General features: G+C 41.9%; 1 protein-coding gene across 8 annotated transcripts in view; it reads right to left on the bottom strand.

Moving 5' to 3' along the window:
* FN1 (fibronectin 1) overlaps positions 1 to 26,506 on the bottom strand; it is a 72,600-nt gene that overhangs the window by 18,794 nt on the left and 27,300 nt on the right. For 4 of the 8 annotated variants that reach the window (XM_081015099.1, XM_081015100.1, XM_081015101.1 and 1 more), the window contains exons 13-30: positions 25,135 to 25,256; positions 23,452 to 23,629; positions 21,875 to 22,051; positions 21,259 to 21,387; positions 21,049 to 21,138; positions 20,465 to 20,659; positions 19,804 to 20,076; positions 18,029 to 18,295; positions 14,394 to 14,488; positions 13,150 to 13,318; positions 11,939 to 12,025; positions 11,074 to 11,265; positions 7,962 to 8,234; positions 6,586 to 6,768; positions 5,518 to 5,607; positions 4,749 to 5,018; positions 3,046 to 3,162; positions 1,829 to 1,993 (exon numbers count right to left, since the gene is read on the bottom strand). In XM_081015099.1, coding sequence (XP_080871225.1) covers positions 1,829 to 1,993; positions 3,046 to 3,162; positions 4,749 to 5,018; positions 5,518 to 5,607; positions 6,586 to 6,768; positions 7,962 to 8,234; positions 11,074 to 11,265; positions 11,939 to 12,025; positions 13,150 to 13,318; positions 14,394 to 14,488; positions 18,029 to 18,295; positions 19,804 to 20,076; positions 20,465 to 20,659; positions 21,049 to 21,138; positions 21,259 to 21,387; positions 21,875 to 22,051; positions 23,452 to 23,629; positions 25,135 to 25,256 — 3,072 coding nt within the window. The remainder of the gene's footprint in view (positions 1 to 1,828; positions 1,994 to 3,045; positions 3,163 to 4,748; positions 5,019 to 5,517; positions 5,608 to 6,585; positions 6,769 to 7,961; positions 8,235 to 11,073; positions 11,266 to 11,938; positions 12,026 to 13,149; positions 13,319 to 14,393; positions 14,489 to 18,028; positions 18,296 to 19,803; positions 20,077 to 20,464; positions 20,660 to 21,048; positions 21,139 to 21,258; positions 21,388 to 21,874; positions 22,052 to 23,451; positions 23,630 to 25,134; positions 25,257 to 26,506) is intronic. The other 4 variants (XM_081015102.1, XM_081015105.1, XM_081015103.1 and 1 more) reach the window with 1 other exon arrangement.

Raw genomic sequence — 26,506 nt, 5'->3', positions numbered from 1 at the left:
GAAAGGAGAATGTCAGCCGCTTTGAGACTCCTGAAGGGGAGTGAAAGGCGGGATATCAAATCCAAACTCTTCTTCTTCTTCTTCTCTCATTGGCTTCTGTGACAGATCTTAGAGAAGACTGACCACCTTGTGTTCAGCAGAAGTGTGGCCATGTTGGTCCTCCAAGGCCTAAAGTAACTCAGAAGACATTTCTCAAGGACACTAAATTAATATTCTGAATTTCGTATGGAACCTGCAGTGATAACACCAGATCCTTGTTTCTCCATGATGTGGCCTTGGGGAACAAGCATTCAAAAACTGTAGATAAGAAAGTTGGGGTGAAGAAAGTGGGAGAGGGGGAAATCAGCAGAAAGCGCTATTTGAAAGTGTTAATATTTTAATCTGCAAGCTAGGTCTTGGGATTTTAACAGAGAAGGGGAATTAAATACAGTGGTACCTCGGGTTACATACGCTTCAGGTTACATACACTTCAGGTTGCAGACTCCGCTAACCCAGAAATAGTGCTTCAGGTTAAGAACTTTGCTTCAGGATGAGAACAGAAATCGCGCGGCGGCAGCAGGAGGCCCCATTAGCTAAAGTGGTGCATCAGGTTAAGAACAGTTTCAAGTTAAGAATGAACCTCCAGAACAAATTAAGTACTTAACCCGAGGTACCACTGTAATGGAATATATATACATTACTCCTTCTCCGAGTGTTCTTCACACACAAAAATGTTATGGCAAATTTGAACCTGTGTGCCAGCTATGATAATCATTATAAGCCTTTATCTTCCCCATCAGAAGGGAGGTGGGTGGCTACCCCCAAAACAGCTCTCTCTATTATGGACCCCAACTCTGGAACACTCTTTCCATGGGCAGCCTGCCTCAGGCTTGGCCTGTTCAGTTTTAGGTACCAGGCTAAGATTTTGTTTACCCTATAACTGAATGAATCAACAGCTATTGCTCCTGAGACTTTATTTGTTACTTTATCATTTTAGCTTTTGCACTGATGGTTAATTTGTCTTTTTATACTGGTGCTGCTAAATTTTAAATATTTTATGTGATTTATTTGTTCCACTTCATTTTATGCTACCTTATGTTATATTTTTAGAAGGGTCTTTTTTCTGAGAACTTCATTTTTGAGAAGGTGGGGTATAAATCTTTCAAAAATACATATCAACAAAATTAATATATATGGTTGAGCATAATATTGCTTTAATCCACGGCTGTGTTAGCCACTTTTGGGATCAAGTATAATCCTTAAAACCATGGATTGCCACCATGAGGGACCTAAATTTTTGCTCCCCAGCCAAATCACTGATGCTGCGCTTTCCTTTGGCTCCACCCACTCAACCTCACCTCTCCCATGCTCTACAATAATTGAATAGAGTCTCCACATGACCACAACATAGTGAAATATCACATGTGGAAGCAGACAAGGGGCCACTGTTGCCCTTCTCCTTTGGTGATTGGTCTTCCAGATGCATTTGACTGGCCATTGCTGGAAACGAGCGCTAAACTAGATGAATAAGAACGCCAACATTTACTGCGGGCCACATTTGCAACGTATTTGGATTCAAACAAATGGAAAGCACTGTTGTGTTACCATCCTGATGTAAATCAAGGAGTTGTAGAAAACAAAGCCATAGTTTTTGCCAGCAATCTCAAGCTCATCAAAAAGCAAGATGCAAGTGTTTTAAATGGGTTAGAGGTCTTTTTGCATGATGGACAGGATTGTTGAATTAAGCCAGTGGAGTGAATAATTTGGTTTGCTCTCCCACCCTTAAAAAAAAGAAGAAGTGAGCAGATGGAATAAATAGTTCTTAAATGTCCATTTGTCCTGGTCTTACCTATTCTGTAGTCGACAGTGACTGGTTTGCTGCTGGCAGGACTGTCTCCACGTCCAGTGACTGCATACACAGTGATGGTATAGTCTGTTCCAGGCTTAAGTCCAGGGATTGTTGCAGTGGAGACATGTCCAGGTACAGTGAACTCTTGAACAGGCCCACTGCCACCTATGAGCAATAGCACAAGATGGTCAAAAGCTCACAGCTGTTGTTAAAATGACGATGGTGGTAGTACATAGAATCATGGAATGCGGGGTTGGAAGGGACCATGAGGTTCATCTAGTCCAACCCCCTGCAATGCAGGATTATTTTGCCCAAACCCACCACCCTGAGATCAAGAGTCTCATGCTCTACCAAATGAGCTATCCTGCCAACACCTAGGAGCCAAGGGGTCTTGGGCCCCCCTAAAATATTTGAGGGGGCTGCCCCTCTGAAGTTGATGGGCATTGCCATTCAAATGGTGTGTGTGCACCACATCAAGTGATCAATTATTTTATCCAATTTGGCACTCCTGTCCCAGGTGATGACCAAGCTGGTGGGGCCAGTGGAAGTGACATGCAGATCAAATTTAATAACTAAATTTGCAAATGGTCTTTATCCCCAAAAAGGGTTCAAAGCAATTTGCAGAAAAATTAACAAGTAATAAAACAATCATGTATAAAATACATAGAAAGTAGCATTACAACCCCCCCATGGCAATTAATGCCACCAGGATGCCTAAATTAGATCCTTGTAATGCACATGGTGTGGGACTGCCTTTGGAAAACCCATGAAGATAACTGTCTCAGGTTGTGTTTAGTACCAATTAATATTGTATATAATGATGACAGACCAACAGGTGCAGAAAAAGTCCTCTCAAATGTTAAGTTTTCAATACTTTCAAATTAAGGGGTACACAAATGTCCCCTCCCACACATATACAGCCCCCACCACTGACATTCATCTTTTTAGCGTTAGTGTGAAAAGGATTTGATACCCACAAGATGCTCCATGTAAGCATCAGCCCCTTTCCCTTGAACATGCAGCTGTCAGGGCTGAGCCAGTGGCTCTGATCCCTTTTACCTCCCTTCTAACTTGTATTTGAATTGTAATTATCCAGTGTCTATCAGAGCCACAGCAGTCATTCAAAGTGTTGCAGTGTTTTTAAGTCACTTAAAACCTTGCCTCCAGAGTCTTGCTTTAACTTCTAATACGAGGTATTAAGACCATCTAGCACTGACCTGTTTCGCCATATGTGATCCTGTAGTATCTGACGGTAACGGCAGGAGCCTCCCAGGTGATGACCAGGCTGGTGGGGCCAGTGGGAGTAACGTGCAGATCTCTTGGAACATCAGAAACTAGACAGAGGGGTTTAAGAAAGGGAAAATTTGGAATATTCCACATCCTCTCAGTTCACATGTCATACTGTACAGTGCAACTGCCCAGTAAAGCTTTTATATTCCTTTTGGAGACATCTTTCTAGACAAGGTAGTATTTTAGAACTACCCGTATTTTTCGCTCTATAACATGCACCCGACCATAACACGCACGTAGTTTTTAGAGGAGGAAAATCCGTAGGCATGCCACCCGTAGGCATTCCCTCCATAACACGCACAGACATTTCCCCTTACTTTCTAGGAGGAAAAAAGTGAGTGTTATGGTGCAAAAAATACGGTATATTCTGCACTGGTTCCAAGGCAGGCAATGTTTCATCATTGTATTCCCCCTCTGAGATGCATCACTAGCACTTGCAGTTTATTGGAGCGGAAATAATTCTGAAGGAAAGTAGCTAGCCAAGCACCACCCTGCAAGCCCACTAGAAAGCTGCCATTTAAACCCATATCTGAATCTTCAATTGGGTTTTGATTCTGCGATTGTACCAAGAATCCATGGAATTGGGTACTGGACTTGAGATATTCAGCACTTTGAAAACCTATGGCCCAAAGCAGACAATATAAAACACTGAAAGTCACTAAAAGTCGGGGGCGGCATGTCCTATTTCACCGCTTGAGGCAAATGCCCTGCCACTGCTGCCACCACTTCTCCACCTGCCCTGCCACCTCTGCTGCTGGCAGAGAAGTGACCCCGGCATTGGCGTCAATTTCAAGCAAGATCTCGGCAAAATCATAAGATATCTTTTCATGCTCTGCATGATCTCCCACAATTCCATCTGAAATTGGTGCCGATACTGGCACTGCTTCTGCCCCAGCGACAGAGGGGTCCTGGTGGGGCTGCCGCCTTGAAGGTTTTTGCTGCCTGAGGCTGCCACCTCAGTGTGCCAATTGTAGAGCTGGCTCTGCTCAAAGTCCTGCTTACTCTCTTCTACTTTTTCCAGAAATGCTGTTTTTTTTTCCTCAAAAATGCAGCAACTTGAAAAATCACTGTCTGCGTGTGTCCCTACCTACACATGAAGGGATTGGGAAACTCAATACAATGCCACGTATTTTGCCTCCATGTTACTGGGAGGAGCAAGGGACATGAAGCTGCTGCTTTCAGCATCGTGTACATATGCTGCATATTGTTTAGTTCTGTTTTGTAGTCTTTTCTTAACACCTGCCAAAACTTTCTAGTTCTGGAGGCCACACTGATAGGGTTGACAATGTGCCTGAGGAAATCTCAGAAAGGATGAAGAGAGGCCTTGACTGGGTTCCTAGCAGTTGGCTGCAGTCCCTTCCACAACTCCATGAGTAGCAGAAGCAGAATAAAACTGAGAATGATTTCTATAACTCTTGAGCTGCCATTCAAAACCATCCAGTAAACCTGTAGGTTCTTACTGTTATATGGTCAATGCCTCACTTGCAATCCGTAGTGAAATTTCTTGACTCAATTTCTTCCCCTGAGCTGTTAGAGGAATTGACCATATCTAAGTTCCATTTCAATTAACTCCGTGACCTGGTCTCAAGAACTTAAAAGCTGTATTTTATTTTCCTTGTCTAGGTCTTACCTGTACTTTGCTGTCCCATCAAAGGCAAGCTCTCCTCTTTGCCATTGAATGCAGAAATGCTCACCACATACTCAGACCCTGGAACCAGGTCAGTGAGTGTGATGGAATTGCGAGATGGAGCAATGCGGACTTCTTTGGGTCTGCTTCCCCCTTGCTCAAGGGAATGGCGTATTTTGTAGCCAGTGATGGTGGCTCGAGGAGCAATCCAATGGACGGTGAAAGAATGGGCTGTTATTTCTGAGAAATCAAGCCCAGTTGGGGAATCAAGGCCTATTTTCATAGGAAAATAAAGGAGATGTAAACCAGCTGAACAGTAAAGTCAATGTCGTTTTTTTGTAGAAAAAGCATGCATATACATTGGATATATATTAAAATAGATAGGAAACATTCAGACAAACCAAAGTCCCATCAACCACAGCTCTTAAAGATGTGGGCCATAATAGGTTGTTCAAACACCAAACCCTTCCTCCACTGAAAGGGGAAGGAATAACAACATGGATAGGGCTATGAATGTAGAGTCCTGAAGTTATGAAATTGTATTGGACCAACTTCAACAGAGCCATCATGGCATGATAGTTCTTTCTAAAATGGGCTTGCTAAAACCAATTTGTAAAGCAAAATCTACACAAAAATTTTCAAAATCCTTAATATTTTTGAACAACTGAAATAGCAGAACAATCTTAATAAATTGCTACCACACAAATCTCATTTGAAATAAAACTAGTAGAAAGAAAGTGAAGACATTTTCAATATTTGTCATTCCACAGACCTGTTTTCTGCTCTCCGCTCAGAGGTTTACTCTCACGTTGTTCATATACACTGTAAACCCTGATCAAATACACAGTGCCAGGGAGAAGATCTGAAGAGTTAAAACAGCAATGATTTAGGATATTTAAATTCCTCTAGAAACAATTGCAAATCTCAGCTTTTTACCCAGCAGAGCTCCTTTGCTAAACAAAAATGGTCATTTCCAGCTATGTTGTTTAGCAAAGTTCTAAATGTTACATTACCTGAGCATGCAGCATTATCCGCTGAAAAAATTGCTGGTCCCCCCCAACCCAATGGATCTTTCCAGCCTACAAAACAAGTTTCTCACTCTCTGACAGTTTTGCCTATTGTCATTTATTCACAAAGCATTTCCAGCTAGAATTTCCATGTTCTTTACTGGAAAAGCTCTGAAGCTTGTACTGTTTCCATATCTACCTCCATCAACAAAACTCTTTAATTTTTTCTACCAAGGCCTTGTCAAATTGTGTACTTGTCAGAAATGCACATAAGAACTAAAGTACAAATGGCAGCAACTCTTTAATTCTGACATTCATTTTCACTGTCTGGGAGAGATGAGAAACACTGCCAGCAGAAAATGTTTAACCTAAGAGCATCTCAGAGAGTTTAGGCTGGGTCAGATGTGTCATGTACTGTTGGCCTACCAGGACTTAGGTACTGGTGACAGAGCTCATATTCTATTGTGGGATGGATAAATTCCAAACAAACAGAAACATAATTTTTCAGGGCTACCCGACTGTGTATTTATAATTTAATACAACACGTTTCTTCCAGTACATGATTTCCTCATAAGACTTTTTGCATAGAGTTTAAAGTAGTAACTACAAAGAGAAAAATGAAATAGAGGCCATCAAAATGAGATTTGGTGAATTGAGGGGAAAACAAATGAAAAATAGCCATAGAAAATGCATATAAAGAGTGACAGCAAGAGTCTAAAGTAGACGTCTAGCCAATCATCTCCCCACACACTCCCCCAAAGTCTACCAATTCCAATATCAAATCACATCAGTTTGATGACTGGATAAAACGTATCAATGAAGCAGTCTCTTACTTGTTAAAACCACTGCATTGTCAGATGGTGAGATAGACAGCTCTGCAACATCCTCCTCTTTCTTCACAGGTGAGAAACGAACGAGGAAGTTGGTCAGTTCAATGGAGGTTGGTGGAGTCCAAGTTACTCTTATAGTGTCATGGCCCACATTGGTAAAACGCAGATCAGTGGGAGGAGGGACAGCTGAGGTTAAAGGACAATATTTTCAGTAATTTTAGAAGCACCAGAATTCGATTCAATAGTGTTTCAAAAATATACAAACAATCCCATGCAAAAAAAAAAGGGGGGGAGGAATCCATTACAAAATCAAACCCATGCAAATGTACTACTAAACTATGTTTCATTCCACGAAAGTAAGCTGCAGTAATCTTTCAATCTTTCATTATACAGTTAAAGCTGATGTAAAGCACCTTTAACCTCTCAGCAAAACCGTTATGGATTCCAAATGTATTCCATAATATTACTTTTTTAAAGAAGAAAAAAGACAAGCAGTGAGTTCCTGTATTGTTGTCTTTTGCCTATGGATCTTGAGATCCATCTCAAATCAGAGAGGCCCAATGTGCTCCACAGCAGCTCAGAGGCGGGAAAAGGCACCACTTCCATAACACTAACATGCATACAGAGGGGAGGATGAACAATAGCTGTGAAGTCTCTAGGACTCTACAACTACTTACATAGGAAAAGGTTATAAAGCCTTACCCAGCTAAGGTGAACATACTAGTCTTTCCATGCAAAACAAACTCCCAGGTCATTTTCTGTACATGCACTACAGAGGTTTCAAAGACTGCCATGCCTGTCACTAGCGTGATTGGAGGATGCCTTCTTCCCCAGACCATTTTGGGGGAATCACTTGAACACTTGGGCCACTAAGTGAGGATTAGGACAATGGACTCCAAGATATTGCTTTTGTATTTGGATTATTCCATTTATCTCCATTGTGGCTAGGAAAGCCAATGTGGATACATCACATAGGTTCTGAAACTTCTGAGATGTGGGTTCAAGCCCAGCTCAGATATGCACTGTGAAATGATAATAAAGCTGTGAGAAGAAATGTTAGAGAAATGTTTTCTATCCACAAAAACATTAGGAGATAGAATTGCAAAAGCCAAATAAATTATCATCCACTGAGAATTTGGCAAGATGCTTCAACCTGCTATTGAGATGCAAGATTCAACCTCAAATTGGTGGAAATATTAAAAGGAAATTATGTGTATAATACTGTATATCTGTTCCCATTGAACTTCCAAAAATGTCCCCTGGCCACCTCTCCCTAAACAAAGCAAGAGGCCCATTTCTCCACTGAGCAAACCAGTCATCCAAGCAGCTAGTGACAGCATGAAACAGTCCTCTCAACACAGGAGGTCTTCAACAATCACCAGTTTGCTGAGTCAGCGTAGCAGGGGCACTCTCTCCGCCATTAATGAGTGTGATTACGCTGATCTCATAATCAATGCCTGGCTCCAAGCCTGTGACCGTATAGTGTCCCTCTGAAGAGTCCACAAAATCTTCAGAAATGGGGGCACTTTCTCCTGCTGCAGCTACTGTGATGCGGTAGCCAATAATGGTGGAGGCATTTAGTGGGGTCCACCTCAGGCCGATGCTTGTATCAGTTACGTCGACAAAGCTTAAGTCAGTGAGGTGGGGCACCTCTATTGTGTTACAGAGCAAAACAGGGAGCCAAAGACAAACGGAGGCAAAATACAACAAGAAGGAAGAGAAAGAAAAAGCAGTGATCATCAGTGAATTCAGCAGTGAATTAAAAGTGAAGAACTAGCGAAGTAATTGTGGTGATATGCGATATTTCCCTATGAAAAGCAAGTCCACCATTTACAACATACAGCAATGGGTTAGATAGCTAAACCCTCTTACAATACCTGCAGAACATCTCTTCTGAATGTCATTAGAGATGTTCTGCAGGATTTGCAGCCAATTCTCATGAAACACTCTGCCAGCAAATATGTTTTTAGGATGGAGCAAAATGGCACCTGCTCCAGCATATGTAAAACAACAAAGGAGCCCATCTCGGGGGGGCGGAGGGAATCAAATTGGCAGGAATGTATGAGACCCTATCAACTAACGCTTGAGCCCCACAGTCTTAAAAGTTTGCTTCTCCAACTAACACATATGCTTGCCCGTACCAAGTTTTCCTTGTACAAATCATTAGTAGTTAATGACAGCTTGCCTGGGTTATACATGTTCCACACAGATAATCAGGTTCAGATTGTTTTGCCAGTTGCAGTATTACTCGAAAGCAATTGCCTTGGTTAAATATTCTACTTTCAATTAGGATAAAGTGGGGAGGAAACAGTTTCTATGCGTCACGTCACAGACCAGAAGGCTGTAGACTTATGGGTGGGGGAAGTTGCCAACCAGTACACAACCGAGAAGACACTTTAAAAAAAAGAGAGGCTAAGGATGGTGATCAAGTGGCTCAGACACTTTTAATGGATTCATTAGTGTGGCTGGGGAAACCCAGCCTGAAGGGCGGGGTATAAATAATAAATTATTATTATCGTAACGGGACTAATATTGCTTCTTTTGTGCCTGCTTTTTTGACCTGCACTACAGACGTTCACTCCTATCAACTTCAGTATCTAACAAAGCCATTCTTTTCTGAGTGCAAACTTTTAGAAAGATCATAGCCTTGAAACATAATCCTAATTGGAGTTAATCCCACCAAGTAACTGTGTACAGTACAGCAGTCTGAAACATAAAACATGTCATCCTTACAGAATTGTCATTTGTGAAGTTAAAAATGGCAAGGGATTCTAGTCTAAGTGATGAATGAGACATGTTCCTTTACCTGACATTGTTTTCATGGGCTAATCATCCTGAAGCAAAATATTGATTTTGTACATCCAGCCCTACATATAGTATATATTACACAGCCTGGTGATTATTCAGCAGGTAATTTCTAAGGCGAAGTAACACTTATGAGCAACAGCTGTAGCAAAGTTGGTTGATAGATCACTCTAGGAATAGAGTCCTACCTCACTTTGTCTTTGAATGGAAGCAGTTTTGAGGCGCTTACGTAAAATATGTTATGTGCTACTATACTATAGAGGGATGGGAAGGATGGGGAAAGGGACACAGCCTGTTTCAGGGCAAATGTGTGTTTTATGTTTTCTTTGGTGGGAGGAGTATACAATTCTTAAATTGATAAGGAATCTTTCAAAGTTGGTCTACATCTGGTGCAAAACATTGGTTTAATAATTTCAGAACCTTTTTCCATTCTGTTATGGAAAACCACTGAGCAGAACTGAAAAAGAAAGTATCAATTTTCTACCAAATAACCACTTATCTTTGTGGGATACGCTTACCATATCACCTGTAAAGAAAGCACTAAAGACATACAAAAAGTTTTCCCCCAGTGCTTCTTTGTGTTAGAAAGTGGCATTGGGTTAAGGACCTGATTGTTGAATTAACTCAAACCAGGGTGTTAGTTGCCCATAGGAGCAAAGAGAGACTCAACAAGAGCACAGAAATGCCAAGCAGTGTTAATGGCAAGCATCTGTGAAACACAGGAGCTGGGAGCCATTGGGGTGGGGGGTGGGGATAAGGCAAAATCCCATAATGACAGGTTTGGGGTTTTACAGCACTACAAACATAAGGCTAGACTGAGACATCCCAGACCATCATCTTCTACAACAGAAGAAGGGCAGGGTGTACATTTTCAGTCATAACACATACTTCTGAGCACAAATAAAGAGCAAAGAGATACTTTTTCTTGGTCTATAGCTGCAATCATATGCACATTTACCTGTGAGCAAGTCTCACTGTTAATAAAGTAGGGCTAACATCTGAGTAAACACATATGAAGGCTTAATATTTTACTAGTGATCAACTGGATCAACTTGCTCATTTTGTATTTCATGATATCTGGGATCAGCATGGCAACAGCTCAATACAGAGACGGTACACTTGACTCTTGAGTGAGCTTATCCAGCAGCAGAGAACATTGGTCCTCCACCAGAATCTTTCTAAACATCAAGCACTGTTGATTTTCAATGGGCAATGTCACCTGAACAAATAAGAACCTTATTTTCTAAAATATTCTTCACACCTCTGACCATTATTAACTGGTACTTGATCTGGTTTGTCTAGATTTGATACAGCAACATGGAAACCCACACAAAATGTAACATATGAATAAACCCAAAATGTTTAGTGATCCATTTCCCCTGAGTCAGAGGCAGCGAATCCAAGGCCAATCTGCTCACCACTGTTGTATACCTATGCAAAATAAGACAATAGTATAAAAACCATATGGAATGAGCAAGTATGTTTGTCTTGGTGTCCAGGGCTGTGATCCTAATTAGAAGTAAATTGCACTGAACTGAACAGGATTTATTTATGAATAAACATGCACACAACCAATGAAAAATCTTCACCGAAAGATGTTCAGGTACAGCTTTCATAAGTACAGAAATTTATAGGATGGCTCCCTGTGAAATTTGTCAAATCTGCTGCTCAGTTTTTAAATTTTACCTTGTGTGATGGTTTCAAAGATGGGCGAGCTCTCCTGGTCATCTTTGACTGTGTAAACACTGACATTGTATTCCACTCCGGGACTCAGATTTTCAAAGATGCAGGATGTCTGTTCAGCATCAACTTCTTCCTCCAGAGTGAAACCTTGCTGTCCATTTGTAGGGACAGTAGTAATTCTGTATCCAGTTACATCTAAAGTACAAAAGTAAAGGGCTTAGTTGGCACTTATACTCTACTTCCTTAAAACTAGACAGAAGCACAGCTATTTAAAAATGTGAAATGGTCTTAAAACCTGGAAATCTGACAGCAAGAAGGTCCCCTCCAATTGCCTGTGACACATAATTGTTTTCACAGAATGTGGGGCAAGTATGAAGCATTCTGATGTTTCCATTTGTTATAGACTTATAGAAATTGCAGGAATATATACTTTCAATATAATCCAATGAGATGTGCTTCATGAACATACTGAGACACAGATCTATGGTGTGTTTCAATGTTAATTTTCCATTTTTCTCCTAAATACATTATTTTTAACACAAATGTTTGAAAGACAACCTTTCAAAGGTGTTTGATAGCTTTGAGGGAGGGCATTCACAAAGAAATGCAATACGTTGTAGAAGAGTTACCATATTCTTACCCTCCTTGTTTTCTTAGTGGGCAGATTCCAATGGTGCTATTCTTTTTCAAAATGCTCCCTAGAAAGGAGTGCCCTCCTTTCCCTCTGTACTAGAAATGGCACTATAACAGATGTATCCAGTATCTGGTTAACAATGCCCAAAATGACAGCTCATCTTGGAGAATTGCTGAGGATCTAGAGTGCTGCACAGTCAAAAGGGCAGTTCCTAGCCATGCACAATATAAATACCTGGAGATGTGCTTCTTTCCCACGAGACAGTGAGGATTCCAGTTTTGGGGTTGGAATCAAGTTCCAAGTTGGTTGGTGGTGACAGAGCTATAAGTAGTAAAATCATTGTTTTAAGATTTCACTAGATAGGCAACAGAAAGAGTTTTCAGTATTAGTTGCTTTTTTCAAAAATGAAACTCAATGTGACTTACAAAAAACATTAAAAACAGTGCTAAAACAGCCCAAACTACAAACATATAACATGTATAAATAGAATAGATGCAAACTCCACCCCACCACACTAAAAGAGAAGCAGGAAGTTAAGATCCAAAGGTATGGATAAACAAGAATGTTTTTGCCCGGCGCCTAAAAAGAGATCTTCCCTGGGAAGATCATTTCATAAACAAGGGGCCACCACAGAGAAAGCCTATTCTCGCACTGCCCCCCTCTGCACTTCCCTTGGAATGCAGGGCGCAGATTAGATTATATGGGGACAGACAGTCCTTGAAGCATTGGGGTCCTAAACTGCATATGGCTTTAAAGGTAAAAACCAGCATTTTGAATTGGGCCAGTAAACCATCTGGCAGCCACTGCACACAGGCCAGGATTGATGTTCTGTGCTCAGACCATCATGAGCAACCTGGTTGCAGAATTCTCCAACATTTGCAGTTTTTGAAACATCTTCAAAGGCAGCCCCATTACAGTAATCTAACCTAGAGGTTACCAGAGCAGAGACAACACAAATATATCCCTGTCCATATAGGGTAGGGGTGGTGGGGCCAGCAGCTGAAGCTGATGGGAGGCATTTTGCACCACCAAAGCCACCTGGAAATATAAAACCTGAGCATCAAAAGGTTCTTCCAAGAGCTATTCTTCCAACTTACACTATTTTCTCTGGGTCATGGACTGAACCCTGCTCTCTAAGCTAGCCATGACATGTTGTGAGCTACCAAAGCCCAGCAGCACCTCATGGCAGTCTGATCCTTATGGGCTGGTCTGCTGGAGGTGTCAGGATGTACCAGGCCCAGGTTAGCAGGAAACAAGTCTTATCTGTGGTAGGAATACACCTGTGCTACCCCCTCTTCCACATATACTGGCTCAAATCTGCCCGATTTATTTTACAAAGAAACCACTCCAAAATAATTCCACAGACTTCTGTGGGGGATAATGGCTTTGGGATCTTTGGCCTAAAAAAGCAGTGTTCATTATGTGATAGTTAAAATGTGTCATACGTGTAACTATTGTCTTGGTGATGGGTGTGATCCTCTCTTGACCATCCATGAGTACTGTGATGGTGTAGTCGTAATGCACACCAGGAGTCAGACCCGAGATGACAATGCTCCCAGACTCAGAGATGACCTCCCTTGGAGCTTCTCCACCTTGGCTTGGTCGCACACCCAGCTGCAGAAGGAAAAGAATGAAGAATTATTCACAGCTAACAATGGCTGCTGTAGTATGTACTCCTGTGAAGAACACCAGTATAGCTTAATGTGGATGATCAAAACTATTAGGAGTTGAATTCTGCAAAGATATATGCATGGTGGAACCCGAGCTTTCTGAGAACTTCAGGATTTCATTTCAGAAAAGTAGATATCTAGTCCTCAGTATTGTAGAGAGCAGAGACTAAAGCAGGGAGGAAAAGGGAAAGAGTTCTGTGGCTCTAACAGCTTCTGGTTTCTCTGCTGACTTTCCATTCCTAGCATCTTGCCTCTGCTGCCCCTTCTCCCTTGGCTTCTTAACCACTCTATCAAAAAACCCCACAACAACTCTATCTGCAACCAAATGAAATACCAAGTTTGGAAATGTTTAATTATTTCTATTAAGCAATTTTATGCGCTGTAGAATTGTTCATTCTGGGCTCAGAACTAAGAGTTTTCTTGAAACATAGCCTGGCCTTTTTTTGTTTTTTTTTTGGCACAAGAACTACTAGAACTAAGAATGATTAACAACAAACATGAAATCTTATGCACGCTGCAGCAAGGTTCCCTTTTTGCACCAAGGCCACATTAGCAGGATAACATATGCTAGACAACATTTTCACAACTTCATTTCATCAGGATGCTTTTGTGTGTGTGTGTGTGTGTGTGTGTGAGAGAGAGAGAGAGAGAGAGAGAGAGAGAGAGAGAGAGAGATTTCTTGTTAATTTTTGCTTCTTTGTTAGCTGCTTAGGAGATTACATTCAAACCACTTTTAACTGTGGATTTTATAAATTATAAACAAATGTTTGTAGCTGCTCCAGGAACCTTTGAACCTTTGAACCTTTAACTTCTAATCTGTTACATCAGGCTTAAAACAAATGACGTTCAGCCAGTGTATCAATTGCTACTACAAGTTGTCAAATAGCCATGAGCCATTAGTTGTAATAAGCCCTTTTGAACCAGGGGTCTCTCCCCCTGCTGAGGTAGATTGGTTTTCATGTCTGTTTAAGTGATACCTGAAGTACTGGTAGGGTGGGAATTTGTGGCTGTTTTCTTACCTTAAACCCAATTCTTGGAGCTGGTGTCCAGGTAATAACAATAGATGTTTCTGTCACTTCAGTGGTATAGTGAGGAACAGAGCCTGAGGGCTGTACTGTAAGATGAAATCACAAAAAGAGCTCCCATTTAAACAACATCACGACACTTAGAGATGCCAGCTTGCCATGAACTGTATTTTATATTTTGCCTCATATTGTAAGAGTGTCACATACAACATCTGTTGCTGTAATATTTTTATTTGTAGTATGGAATTTCCTTGGACTAGTTTATTTATTTAATTTGTCAGTCGCTTATCTTGCCCAGCGCAACCCAAAGCGACTTACAACCAAGCAACTAGTCAAACCCCGCATAGATACTGTACATTGAAACCAAAAAGAAAGAGAAATACATTAAAAACATCACACCCTAAAAAGCTGCAGATAATTAAAGGCCAAAGGCCTGGTTATAGAGGAAAGGTTTTGGCTGGTGCCTAAAGAGATATAATACTGGAGCCAGGTGATCCTCCCTGGGAAGGACACCCCACCCCAGAAAAGGAGGCACACAAAGAAGGGCCTGAGAATCTGAGCACAAGGTCAGAGCTGGTTCCTATGGGGAGAGGCGGTCCTGAGCTGCTTAAAGGTCAAAAACCAGCACTTGGCGTTGGGCTCTGACACTGATTGGCAGCCAGTGCAGTCGGGCCAGGAATGGAGTTACAGTGGTACCTCGGGTTGCAGGCGCTTCAGGTTACAGATGCTTCAGGTTAGAGACTCTGCTAACCCAGAAATAGTACCTTGGGTTAAGAACTTTACCTCGGGATGAGAACAGAAATCGCGCGCCAGCAACGGGAGGCCCCATTGGCTAAAGTGGTACCTCACGTTAAGAACAGTTTCAGGTTAAGAACGGACCTCCTGAACAAATTAAGTTCTTAACCCGAGGTACCACTGTATATGCTTGAACCGTCCTGCCCGGTTAGCAGCAGGCCACTGAATTCTGCACCAACTGGAGTCTTCAGAGGCAGTCCCAAAATTTGCAGCAGGAGGTGGGCATTCTCACCAGGAAATTAGTCCTGTTATAAAGAGTAGTCTACAAACTCTGTGGGCCTAATTCCAGAGAGTTGGACTCTAGTCCTGTGAGCTGGAACCCAAATTCCTACAAAGATGGTCTTTAAGCATACTATGTGGGTAACCAGAGAGGCATAGGAGCATATTCCATGCCCCCAGCAGTTATCTCTCCATGAGAAGGAAAGAGGGTTTAGCATTCTCTCAGCTCTTCCACAGGTTCATGGTGCAGTCAAGTAATTTGAGACTCTGGGTTTGATGGTCTGGTGGTGGTGGGCTCTTTAGATAGGAATGTGTACAAAATGTGAGAAGCCAGGTCTGCTATGTTTGAGAGTTGTCCTCATTTTGCTGAATGGGGGCCCAGGACTTTTACCCCCAAAGTCTTCCTGTCCTGATAGCAGCACAAGGTCTTTAGCAGGCTTTTCCAGAAGTCCTGAGATTCCTCCTCCTTGGCCTTCCTATCCCCACTTTGTTTTGCAACCATTATTACCATGCCTGCCACCACCTCCTTTCTTTCCCATGAGGAGGAGAGTTCTTGTGACAGCACAGGGAGGCAGCCATCCCAGAAGCTGAGCCCACCCAGCGCTCAGTAGGCCAGGCTCAACTCTTTAGTACCAGGATAAGGAGTTTGCATTTCATTCCAACTCTTGTCTGCCAAAGCAGATTTAGTCATTGCCATAGTAACCAGGCTACTCTTCTTCCTGCCACCTGGTCCTCAGGGTCATGGGCTAACCAAAGGAGATGGTTCATGCCAACAAAACACGTTTACGTGTATGAATGCATATGAACCCCAAACCAGCGCCTGGGTGCAAAGCTGGAAGCAGCCGGCATAAGGCCTGAGCACTGTGCATTACTTCTAGTTTGCAAAGCAGAGGGATCTCATTATTTACATCAGCTTCAAAGTGAGTTCAAAGTACTACCCAGCAGAGAAAACAACACCGCATGGCTACCAAAACAACGGCTTCCCTTCCTCTGTAAACAAGTAAAATGTTGCCAATTTGGGATAAAAATCCCTAATTAACTGCCTCTGAAGGAATGTCTGCAAGACACACTGGCTGTTGTGTAGTAGCAACTTTAAGTATACACCCAAATGCACTTAATTAAATAGACTTAGGATGTGGCTCCAAAGTTAGGTCTGGTGAGCCAGATGAGCTAGTATAAAAAATGTAGCCAGCTGCCCAGGAATCAAAAGATATATTAAAAAGACACCTATATACCAAGTGTGTCCATCTCTCCCACACAGATGACAGGGTGACAACTTCTAAAATCTGTCGCTGGTTCCTTCTGGTGAAAGCGTCACACCACATCTGAGTCACAGCCTGCTATCACTTCCAGTAGTGGTAGACCAGAATGACTCTACTGGGCGGGGGGGGGGGGGACTGGAAGCAATATTAGAGTATTAATATGTAACTTAGATCCTGGTTATCAGGCACATTTAACTTGGAACAGATACAAGCCAGCGGACAGCTAATAAAAAACCAAGGCAGCAGTTTTAAGATCAGGAAGTTTCTAAACCAAATATTCTAAAAGTCTGAACCAAAAATGGCTCTTTTGTACATGTGCTATGTCATTGATCAACTCAACTTTGGAATCAGCCTGAAGCTTTAGTCTCATCTCAAAACAAATTGCAGAGACACCACCTACAGGTGACCAGCAGAGTCTACTCAGGTCTACATAACTTGTGACCCACCAAAACAAATGCAGCCTACAAGTCACATATTGTGGCATGCAAGTTGGCTCCAACAGTGCATCACCGCCACCCTGACGTTGGGAGGGTGGCAGTGCTACTCTGACCCACCACACTAGCCGCTGATGGAGAAACCTAATCCCATGCTTTGTTTTTGCAATGCCAGGAAGGCAACAAAACCAGGAGATTTACTGAGCCCCAGATGAGCTGCTATTGCATGGCCAATCTGCAATGCTCAGATGGCTGGATCACATCATCCATGACAGATGGCCATCCAACCATTAATTCTGTCTATCACAGTAGAGTCAGGCAATTCACATGATTCTTGCACTTCAAGATGGCTTTTGGATCTTGTGGTAGAAATCTGCATTTCACCACGCAAGGTGGCAATATGTATCCAGCAAGGTTGATCTTGAAGCGCTGTGGTCATCAGATTACTACAGGCTATGATATGAAACCAAAGCTTAGAACTCTCTCTTCAACTAACAGGTAAGTAATTCCCAAAACGTGTTAGGCAGAAGCTATGCTCAAAATACCAAGGAACGAAAGGGACCCTGACCCACTCCTTTGCCTTTTGTACTGGCCACCTTAGCTACTGCTCTTAAGGAGGTTCCAATGGAAGACTGGAGTAAAGGAGTAAAAAATGGGCGGCAATTTCCAATGCTAATTGAAGGTGATCGGGTAGTATTAGGGCACAGGGAGGAGCTGGCAGATTTATTATTTTTATACTCCACTGATGACAGCAGGTATCTCAGCACACACAACTACAAACCTTACTACGTGTAACCTCACACAGCTTCATGTTCTATACTAATAATTTTTCCTCTCTCTTTTTTTAGACACAACCTCATCATAAGCCTGGGAAATATCAGGATAACTGAAACAATATCCAAAGCTGCTTCTTGCTTACAAGTTGTGAAGATTCCTGTTTCCGGGTTGCTTTGCTGGTCTCCTTTGATAGCCACTAGGGACACAGTGTACTCAGAGGCAGGCTGCAGGTTCCTCAGCTGGTATCTGGTGACTGATGGCCCCACGGTGAACTCTTTGGGTTGCCCTCCTGTTGTGAGGCTCACAGTAAGCCGGTATCCTGCAATGCGGCTACGAGGGGGCCTCCAGGTCACCAGCACAGTAGAGTCCGTCTCATTGACAAATCGCAGGTTAGTTGGGCCATCCAGTCCTAGAAGAGAAAGCCAAACAATCATTTTACATCTTCTTAGGAAGCCATTGTTCTTCCCTCCTCCCTGCCTAAACATATAGAGCAGGGCTTCACACAACAGTTGCTACTGCTACCACTAGTCAGTATTTATTTCATAACAGCGACCTCACATCTTATGCCAAAAGTTAAGATCAGAACAGATAAAAGAAAGTGCTTCTTCACACGGTGGAACTTGCTCCCAGAGGAGGCAGTGATGGCCACCAATCTAGGTGGCTTTAAAAGAGGATTAGACAAATTCATGGTGGGTGGAGCTCTTGAGGACTGCTAGCCATGCTGGCAGCAGTAATGCTTTAGAATACCAGTTGCTGAGGACCACTGGATGGGATGGTGCTCTTCTGCTCCAGTCCTGCTCCCTGCTTTCCCATAGGCATCTGGTTGGCCTCTGTAAGAACTGGATGCCATTGGCCTGATCCAGCAGTCTCTTCTTATGAACCACTGGAATCTGGGCTCTTATCCAAGTTGGCACCTGGATATTTAGAGGTATTTTAAAGGGGCGCAGGTACCTAATCTTCCTTCCTTGGGTTTGTTTCTTACATAAACACATACTGTGCCAACTATTGTACTGTTCCCCATATGCAGAATGTCTTTAGTTACAGCAATTAACAACCATGATCACAAAATCTACAGTTCTATCCCTTCATTGCATAGCAAAGAGGCAATACTTGTATGTTTCCAAAACTTTTAAAATAAATTGTGATTATATATATTTGTTGTACAGATTAAAAGGAAAGATCCATAGATTTCATAAGCAAGTATTCAATTGGTCTGAAGGACTAGTTATCTTGAAGGACTGGGGGGGGGGTGTTATTCATTGGGAAATCTCGTCTGTTCTCTTTTCCCATATATTTCAATTATAGCACAGGATTTATGTGAATGTTTTTCAAAATGTGATTTAGATGAAGCCATTCTGGTCATGATCATAATGAATGGAAAGCACAGTTGCAAACACCTGTTACCAGCTCATGCCTATTAAGAATAGCTGTACTCAGCACTACTACATTTGGGATCTGGTCCATCACTGCCCTCAAAATACACAATTTTAAAACTGTATCACAATGACAGCACAGTAGATTGCTATTTTGCTTTACCCTGACAAGATCATGTGGACATTCTGCATTAAGACGTGTTTTGAGTTTTACAAAGACAGTGGCTGTGACCAAGAATCCTTCACTGAAGGTTAGGTGTGAGTGCCTATGCATGTGCACAATATTTAATTCAACAGTCTCCACCACCAACTCATGATCTCAAAAAAAAAAAAAAAAAAAAAAAAAAAAGGAAGTCTGAAGTTCAGTTGGAAGGAACTCCTGAACCAGAAAAGTAGCTTTTGATAAAGAAATTCTCTTGCTGAACTATCCTGGCCACTAACATCCACATTTCTAATTGTAAATAAATATTTGTGAAATAGCGAGATTTCTGGCAGGATGAGGTTGGAACAAATATATAAACATAGTTAAAGAAAATTTACTTACTGGTTGTTTGTTCTCCCGTCAGTGGCTCACTTTCTGTGCCTTGTCCGAGAGCATAGACCTTGAAAACATAGGTTGTTCCAGGCAGAAGCTCTGTGACCTCAGCAAACGAATACCTAGTAACGGGCAGCCTCTGACCATGTTCACCAGGGCGGTTAACTGGGATCACTTCTACGCGATAGCCGGTCACAGCACTTTCAGGGGGGGTCCACATGATGGTGACTTTGACATCTGTGACTTCCACAAACTGCAAATCCTTGGGTGAAGGAACCACACCTAGCCAGAAAGATGCACAAAGCACACCCCTTACTGAACTGCAAAGTGACCGCAATGACAGGGGGGGGGCTAAACTGGACCCCATATTACAACTGCCCTTTTCACGCTGCCACATTTTGAAAGTAGCTGCCAGGTGGGAATGGTTTAAATGTAACCAAAACTAAGTAAAAAGAATGCCCATTACATCCCACTACCATATCACAGAGGAATTGATGTTCCCTTTTCCAATGTCCCTCAAAAGTCCTTCCCATTGTGTCACTCAAGAAAACCAATCAGCTTCTGGTGGAGTTGGATGAATCCAGGAAGTCCAGTTTCTCTTTCACATTTGGAGGGTGGTATAGCTTTGGAGGGACATAGGGAAGAGCAGTGGAAATATAGTAGGCACTACCTTCCTGTGGTGCTCCTGTGGTCGTCTTCTGAATGAAAATAGGAGAGCTCTCCTGATTCTCTTCCACAGCATAGATGCTAATATTGTATTGAACACCAGGCATCAAGTCACTGAGCGTCACCGAGGTAGCAGACTCTGGTAGGTTGAGTTCTGTACTGCTGCCTTCCACAGATGGAGTATAGACAATTCGGTACCCTAAGGTAGCCAGAAATGCATGGTTAGCCCATGGCACAGAAACAAAACCAAATGGGAGGCATCTGCTCACCCCTATGTTGAATTAGCCACCGTTATTATTCAAGCCTTTATTTGATCCTGCACATTTCAGAAACTGAGGACTAATGAGCCTGCATAAATTAAAATTTAGGAGGACTATAACATTATGAATCACAATACTTCAGAGCCCTCTGTTTTTATTAGACAGGCAGCAGGATTGATAGTCACCTCCTGCATGCCTGAAATATATACTTTTTGGTGTATAAAGAGTTTAGTCCTCGGCTATATTGCCATGCGTTTGCCTCTCTTACAACTGAAGAAAAACAAAATGCACCAAAATTTAAAAACCAAGACAAGTAAATGAGCCAGACCTGTGATTGGAGCTTCTGGTCTGTTCCAGCTCACGACTATTGAAGTGTCATCAACCTTTTCTACATGGTGCTCAGGAGGAGCATCAGGTGCTGTTAAGGAGAGAGAGAAATATGAAAGTCTAATGGCACAAAAAGGAAGCGACCAGCTTCAAAGGGAAAATATGGTGGCCTGGTGTCTTTCCTTGCCAAATATTGTGTGATCCAACATACCCGTTGTCTGTGTGGTGGACAGAATTAAATCCTGCTCTCCCTCTTCTGAGAGCTCATAGACCTTGACGATGTAATTGCGACCCGGAAGTAAGTTGGAGATACTAACTGAATGGGCTGTGCTTGGAAGATCTTTAAAAAGAACAAATGAAAAACAGGGAATGTTTGTTATGTGCAAACAACCAACCAACCAACCAACCAACCAACCAGGATTCTAGTGCTACAATGCCATGCTTTGGTGTAAACCCCAGTGAATTCAGCAGGAATTCTTTTGAAGAAAACATGTATCAGATTGGACTGCCCTGGGCACTTCTGAAAACTCCAGAAAACTGAAGTGAAACTCACTTGGCAAGAAATTAAGAGGTATGAATGAAGCCTCCATACACAATTGTATGCAGTTTCAGAAAATTCTAAATAATTCATATATCTATAATTATGAGACTTATATTTTCAATAGCAGAACAAAAGTTAGGCAGCAATCCTTAACATAGCTGGGAATTCAAAGGGACTTACTTGAGTAGACATGGCTATGAGGACAACCATACTAGATAAGCTTTATAGGCTGAAATGAAATTAACCCTATTTATGTCATCTGCGACTGATGCTCATCCAATCTTACCCAAGTACTTGGGCTCATCCCCATCTTCACTCAGCTCATATTCCACGCGGAATCCTGAGACAGTGTCTGAAGCAGAAACCCAGGAAACCACAAAACTATTGGCTGTAATTTCTGTGATGGATTCCGAGATAGAAACCACAGAAGGAAGTGCTGTTGTTTCTCCTATCACATGAGTACCTGCAAAGCAAAATTAATATATAAGCAATAGTTTCATGGAAGGAAAAACAGGAGAAATCAAGAGCTATTGCCTTACATAGGCTTTGATTTTATGCAAAAGTATGTTTTAATGCAGACTTTTAATACTTTTTTATTTTTGTTAATTGTGAGTTAAAACTGATAGCAAAAGGGCTGAACAATGGGGTGATTTGGGGGTATTTCTCCCCCCCTGAATGAAACCATGACATCAATAACCCCTTGCAACTTGGGGTGGGGTGTTCTTGGCTGGCTCCCTGACGGCAGAACACTCAAGACCTCTGGGTTGGTGTTGGGTGTTGTCGTTGTTAAAGCACAGCAGTAGATTATTTTTTTAATAAAAAAAAAAAGATTAAAGCTTCATTTATAAATCCTACGTAGTTCTTTTAGCAAAAAACTGCAAAACCCCAGAGCTCTTGAGAAGTCCATAGGCAGCATTCTAGGCAGCCTCACATTGTAAGGCCAACGGAAGACACAGACATGCACTCGAAAGGGAAGACCAAAGGGAAGCTATAGATTTTAAGATGTACAAGCAAATATGCATACCACTTGGCGACCTCTTACTTTAAGGTAAGAAAGACCAGGGAAACAAATACCCCCTGCACCCCTCCACATAAGATATTACGGTGAAAAGTGAACCGCTTTGACTTCACCCACAAAAAAGTTCTGCATTTGCTTGTTTGCAATTTGGCAGGTTTAATCCATTGTGGAGGAGCTTGTGTGCCTATGAATCTCATCCACTTTAGCAAAAAGGTGAAAACTTTATAGCCATTTTTAGATTCCCCATCATAGTGAATGACGAACACAGAGGTTTGTTTTATACGGAGGGTCTCAGAACCTGAAACAGATCAAAGTAGGGCTGGGCAGGCACACACACACACACACACACACACACACACACACAGTGATATATCAGTATATCACAATGTTATACCAGGGGTATGTGTCACAATGTTGAAAACCAGATATCGCCCAGCCCTAGATCAAAGCAGAGAAAGCACAGAGTGGCAGGGAAGCAGACTGGTATTTTTCAAAAATGCACAGAAAGAAGGTGAAATGTGAGGCTACTGGATACAGTTCTATGCCATTACTGTTGGTATAGGAAATATTATGGCAAACAATACTGTAGAACTAAGGCTGGCTATGTGCTAGCAACACAGCAACTATCAGAAGTTTCAAGACTGTTTCAAGACTGATATACATTAAAGCGAATACTACCAGCAATGCAAAACAAATGTCATTATTATTATTATTATTATTATTATTATTGTTGTTGTTGTTGTTGTTGTTAATAATAATTATTATTATTTATTGAATTTGTATACTGCCCTGTACCTGGAGGTTAAGCATCTGTCTATCTTGGGAGAGAATGAAATAATACTTACTTGAAATAGCTGTGGTGCTAGAGGTGGTAAATTCAAAACGGGTGACCTCTCTCTGGCCATAGTGCTGAACACTAATAAGCTGTCCCTCATAAACGATACCAGGTTTCAGGCCTGAGATAGTGTAAGAATTATAATAGCCTGGGATGGTGGCCTCTTTCCACTTCACTCTAGAATTTTTCTAAAGGAGCAAAACACAGAGGATATTAGGACAGGAATATGGCAACAGAAGAAGTCCGTGTGTTTCCTTCATTATGAGGAAGATTCTCATTTGCTTCCATTTCTAAATATCATCTGCATTTCCTTTATGGGACAATGATATGGAAGTAACAGGTGCTGCTTAAAGGAATGCAGAACAAAAGCTTCTTTCAACACTTATCTCATGGACCAATCCATATTTTGAAGAGCAAGTGGCACAGGTACCATTTTGAATGCATGGTTTGTGATATATCCACTGCAGTTCACACATGTCATGGGAGCCGGTCCAAAGACTTCGGTGAAAAGGAGGAATGTAAACCAACTAAACAAAAAACCAAACCAAACAGATCCTAGTAGTTCATATATGGCATATTCTGTTCCTCATGGTGCATATTCAGTCCCTAAATTGGCCAGAGAAAAATGTACGCAATGCTCCTGCAGTTTGTTTGTAGGAGAGGAAATTGCGTAGTTTTAGCTTGTGTGACAAGCAACACCTGCCAAAACTCTCTTCAGTGCAACTATTAAATGTGCAGGAGCACATGCCCTCTTCTTCATTTGGTCCCCAAACAGTCTTTAGCATAGAGGCACTTCAAAAGATCCAGCCTTCTAATGAAAGAGATTGCTAAAGACTGTTTGGGGACCAGGCAATGAGTGGCTCACTCGGGGGAGCTGGGGTAGAGCCACCAGCTTCATGGGGTCAGATGGAAGTCAAGTGGTTCCTTGCTTCACCTCACTCCTGCTGCAAAAGCAAACATGCAGCAGTTAACGGATGCGTTGCAGCAGGAGTGAGGTGAAGCAAGGAACCACTAGACTTCCATCTGACCCCATGAAGCTGGTGGCTCTACCCCAGCTCCCCCGAGTGAGCCACTCATTGCCAAATACATAATATTTGGGACACTTTCTTGTTTCCAAGACCTAATCCCCGCCTCCCTTGGCAGCTACTTTGACACCATTCTGTTCATCTCAAAAAAGGTTCCTTCTTCGCTATACAACCCAGACTAATTATGGGTCATTGGGTGGATGTGATGGCACAGTACCACTCAGCCAATCAGATTTAGCCGCATCTCTTGCCTTTGCTTGAAATGACGAACAGGAACATATTCCTGTAACAATGGCAATGACGTCACTGCCATTTTTACTGACTTCTGCTTAGGAAGCATCAGCCCAGTGATCACAGCAATGGAAAAGGCTCCCCTGTCTACCATGCACATTTTCACCAGTGCCCCCAGTCCTCCACGCAAAATCCAGCTGCAAAATTGAGGATGGGTATTTTAACCCATCTCATCCTCTTCGTTTAGGCTAGGCCACCAACCTCGGCACACTTACAGAATATATAGATTGTTAAGTACTGAATTAAGCCTTAAGAGTAAAAATTACTTCTATTGTATTGCCATGGTAGATTGTAATAACAAATTTTCATCTGCTTGCAAGACTTCTAGATTCTTGGGACTAAGAAAAAGTTGTTCCACAAATGAAACATGTGCTTACTGGTTTCCATCGGATGATGTACTTGGAAATGTGAGAGGATTCAGGTGCAACCCACTGAACAGGATGAGAATCAGGATTAATTGGGACATCTGTGATAATAACTTGGACAGGGCCAGTAGAACCTAAAATATAATTTTTTTCCATTAGTTTACTTACAGCTACATCTATGCATCTTTTTCAAGTAAATTTATTTTCGTATTTCCCTCTTGCCTCCAATAATCATAACCCACCTACATTGTACAATAATATAAGGATTGTGTTCAACTTTTTTTTTCTTTTTGGCAAAACACAACACAATCTTCAAGAGTTACCGGATTTGTCCGTGTATAACACGACCCCTATTTTGGGGGACTTAAATTTATGAAAATGGGGGAAGATGACCCCCGTGTATAAGATGACCCCTGTTTTTTAACATTCTTTTGGAGTAAAAAAAAAACCTATACATGGAAAAGTACAATATTCTTATGGTGAGATTCACCAGGAAATGAAATGTGGAAGCAGGTAATATATACAAGTTTTTGTGATGTTGGCACATCACAAAAGGAGTGTGATATGGCTGCTTCATTACACATGCAGGGGCTTTCCAAATGTATTGCATTAATTTCCAAATCAACTCACACTCAGAACTTATTGGTTCCCCTTTCCCCTTTTTTATGCTCATAACAACCAGGTGAGTAGGTCAGGCTGAGAGTTAGTGATTTGCCAGGTCACCCACAAGCATAAAAAGTTATTAAATTCACAGCCCCTGTTTTTCATTTTATTGATGCTCAACTCATTTTAACCTTCAGTTTGTTTGTTTTGTACCACCTGCATCAAATTTCCAGTTAAATGCTGATTCAGTACAGCTTCTGAATGAGTATATGGTGTTTAGTGAGCAAGACTTAAATCCCCACAGCACATCAGCAAGGAACTGTCTGGCTCTGTGGAACCCTCTGTTATTTTAGCAATTAAATTCTTCCTTTTAAAGAAGTTTCCCTTTGCAAACTTGTTTGGACAACTGTACAGCATACATACCTGTGGAAACTTTTAAAAGCTTCAATAAAAACAAGCCCCCTCCCATGCTGGGGCTAGCTTTGAAATGGTCTCAACTGCCAAAGAGATACTCAGGAACTCGGTTGTTTGATTTACCCCCACATTTTCCATCCATCTTGTATCTAAGAAGAGGCCTTGGCTACTATTCTGAGGGTACACATATTCCACATAACTCCTTGAGATGGGTTGTTGTAACAGTCGCACAAGAATACCGGGACTCAATTATAACTGCAAAAGCCAACCAGAGGAACCTGAGGACTTGTGTTTTCATTTCACATGCCTCAAGATGTACTATTTCTCTCAACAGAATACTATCACTTTGGAGTAGTGACACTCGTGC

Source organism: Podarcis pityusensis (assembly GCF_964106645.2).
Source record: "Podarcis pityusensis genome assembly, chromosome: 1".
Classification (NCBI taxonomy): Eukaryota; Metazoa; Chordata; class Lepidosauria; order Squamata; family Lacertidae; genus Podarcis; species Podarcis pityusensis.
The sequence above is the reverse complement of the archived record's forward strand: the minus strand, read 5'-3'. Positions and strand labels throughout refer to the sequence as shown.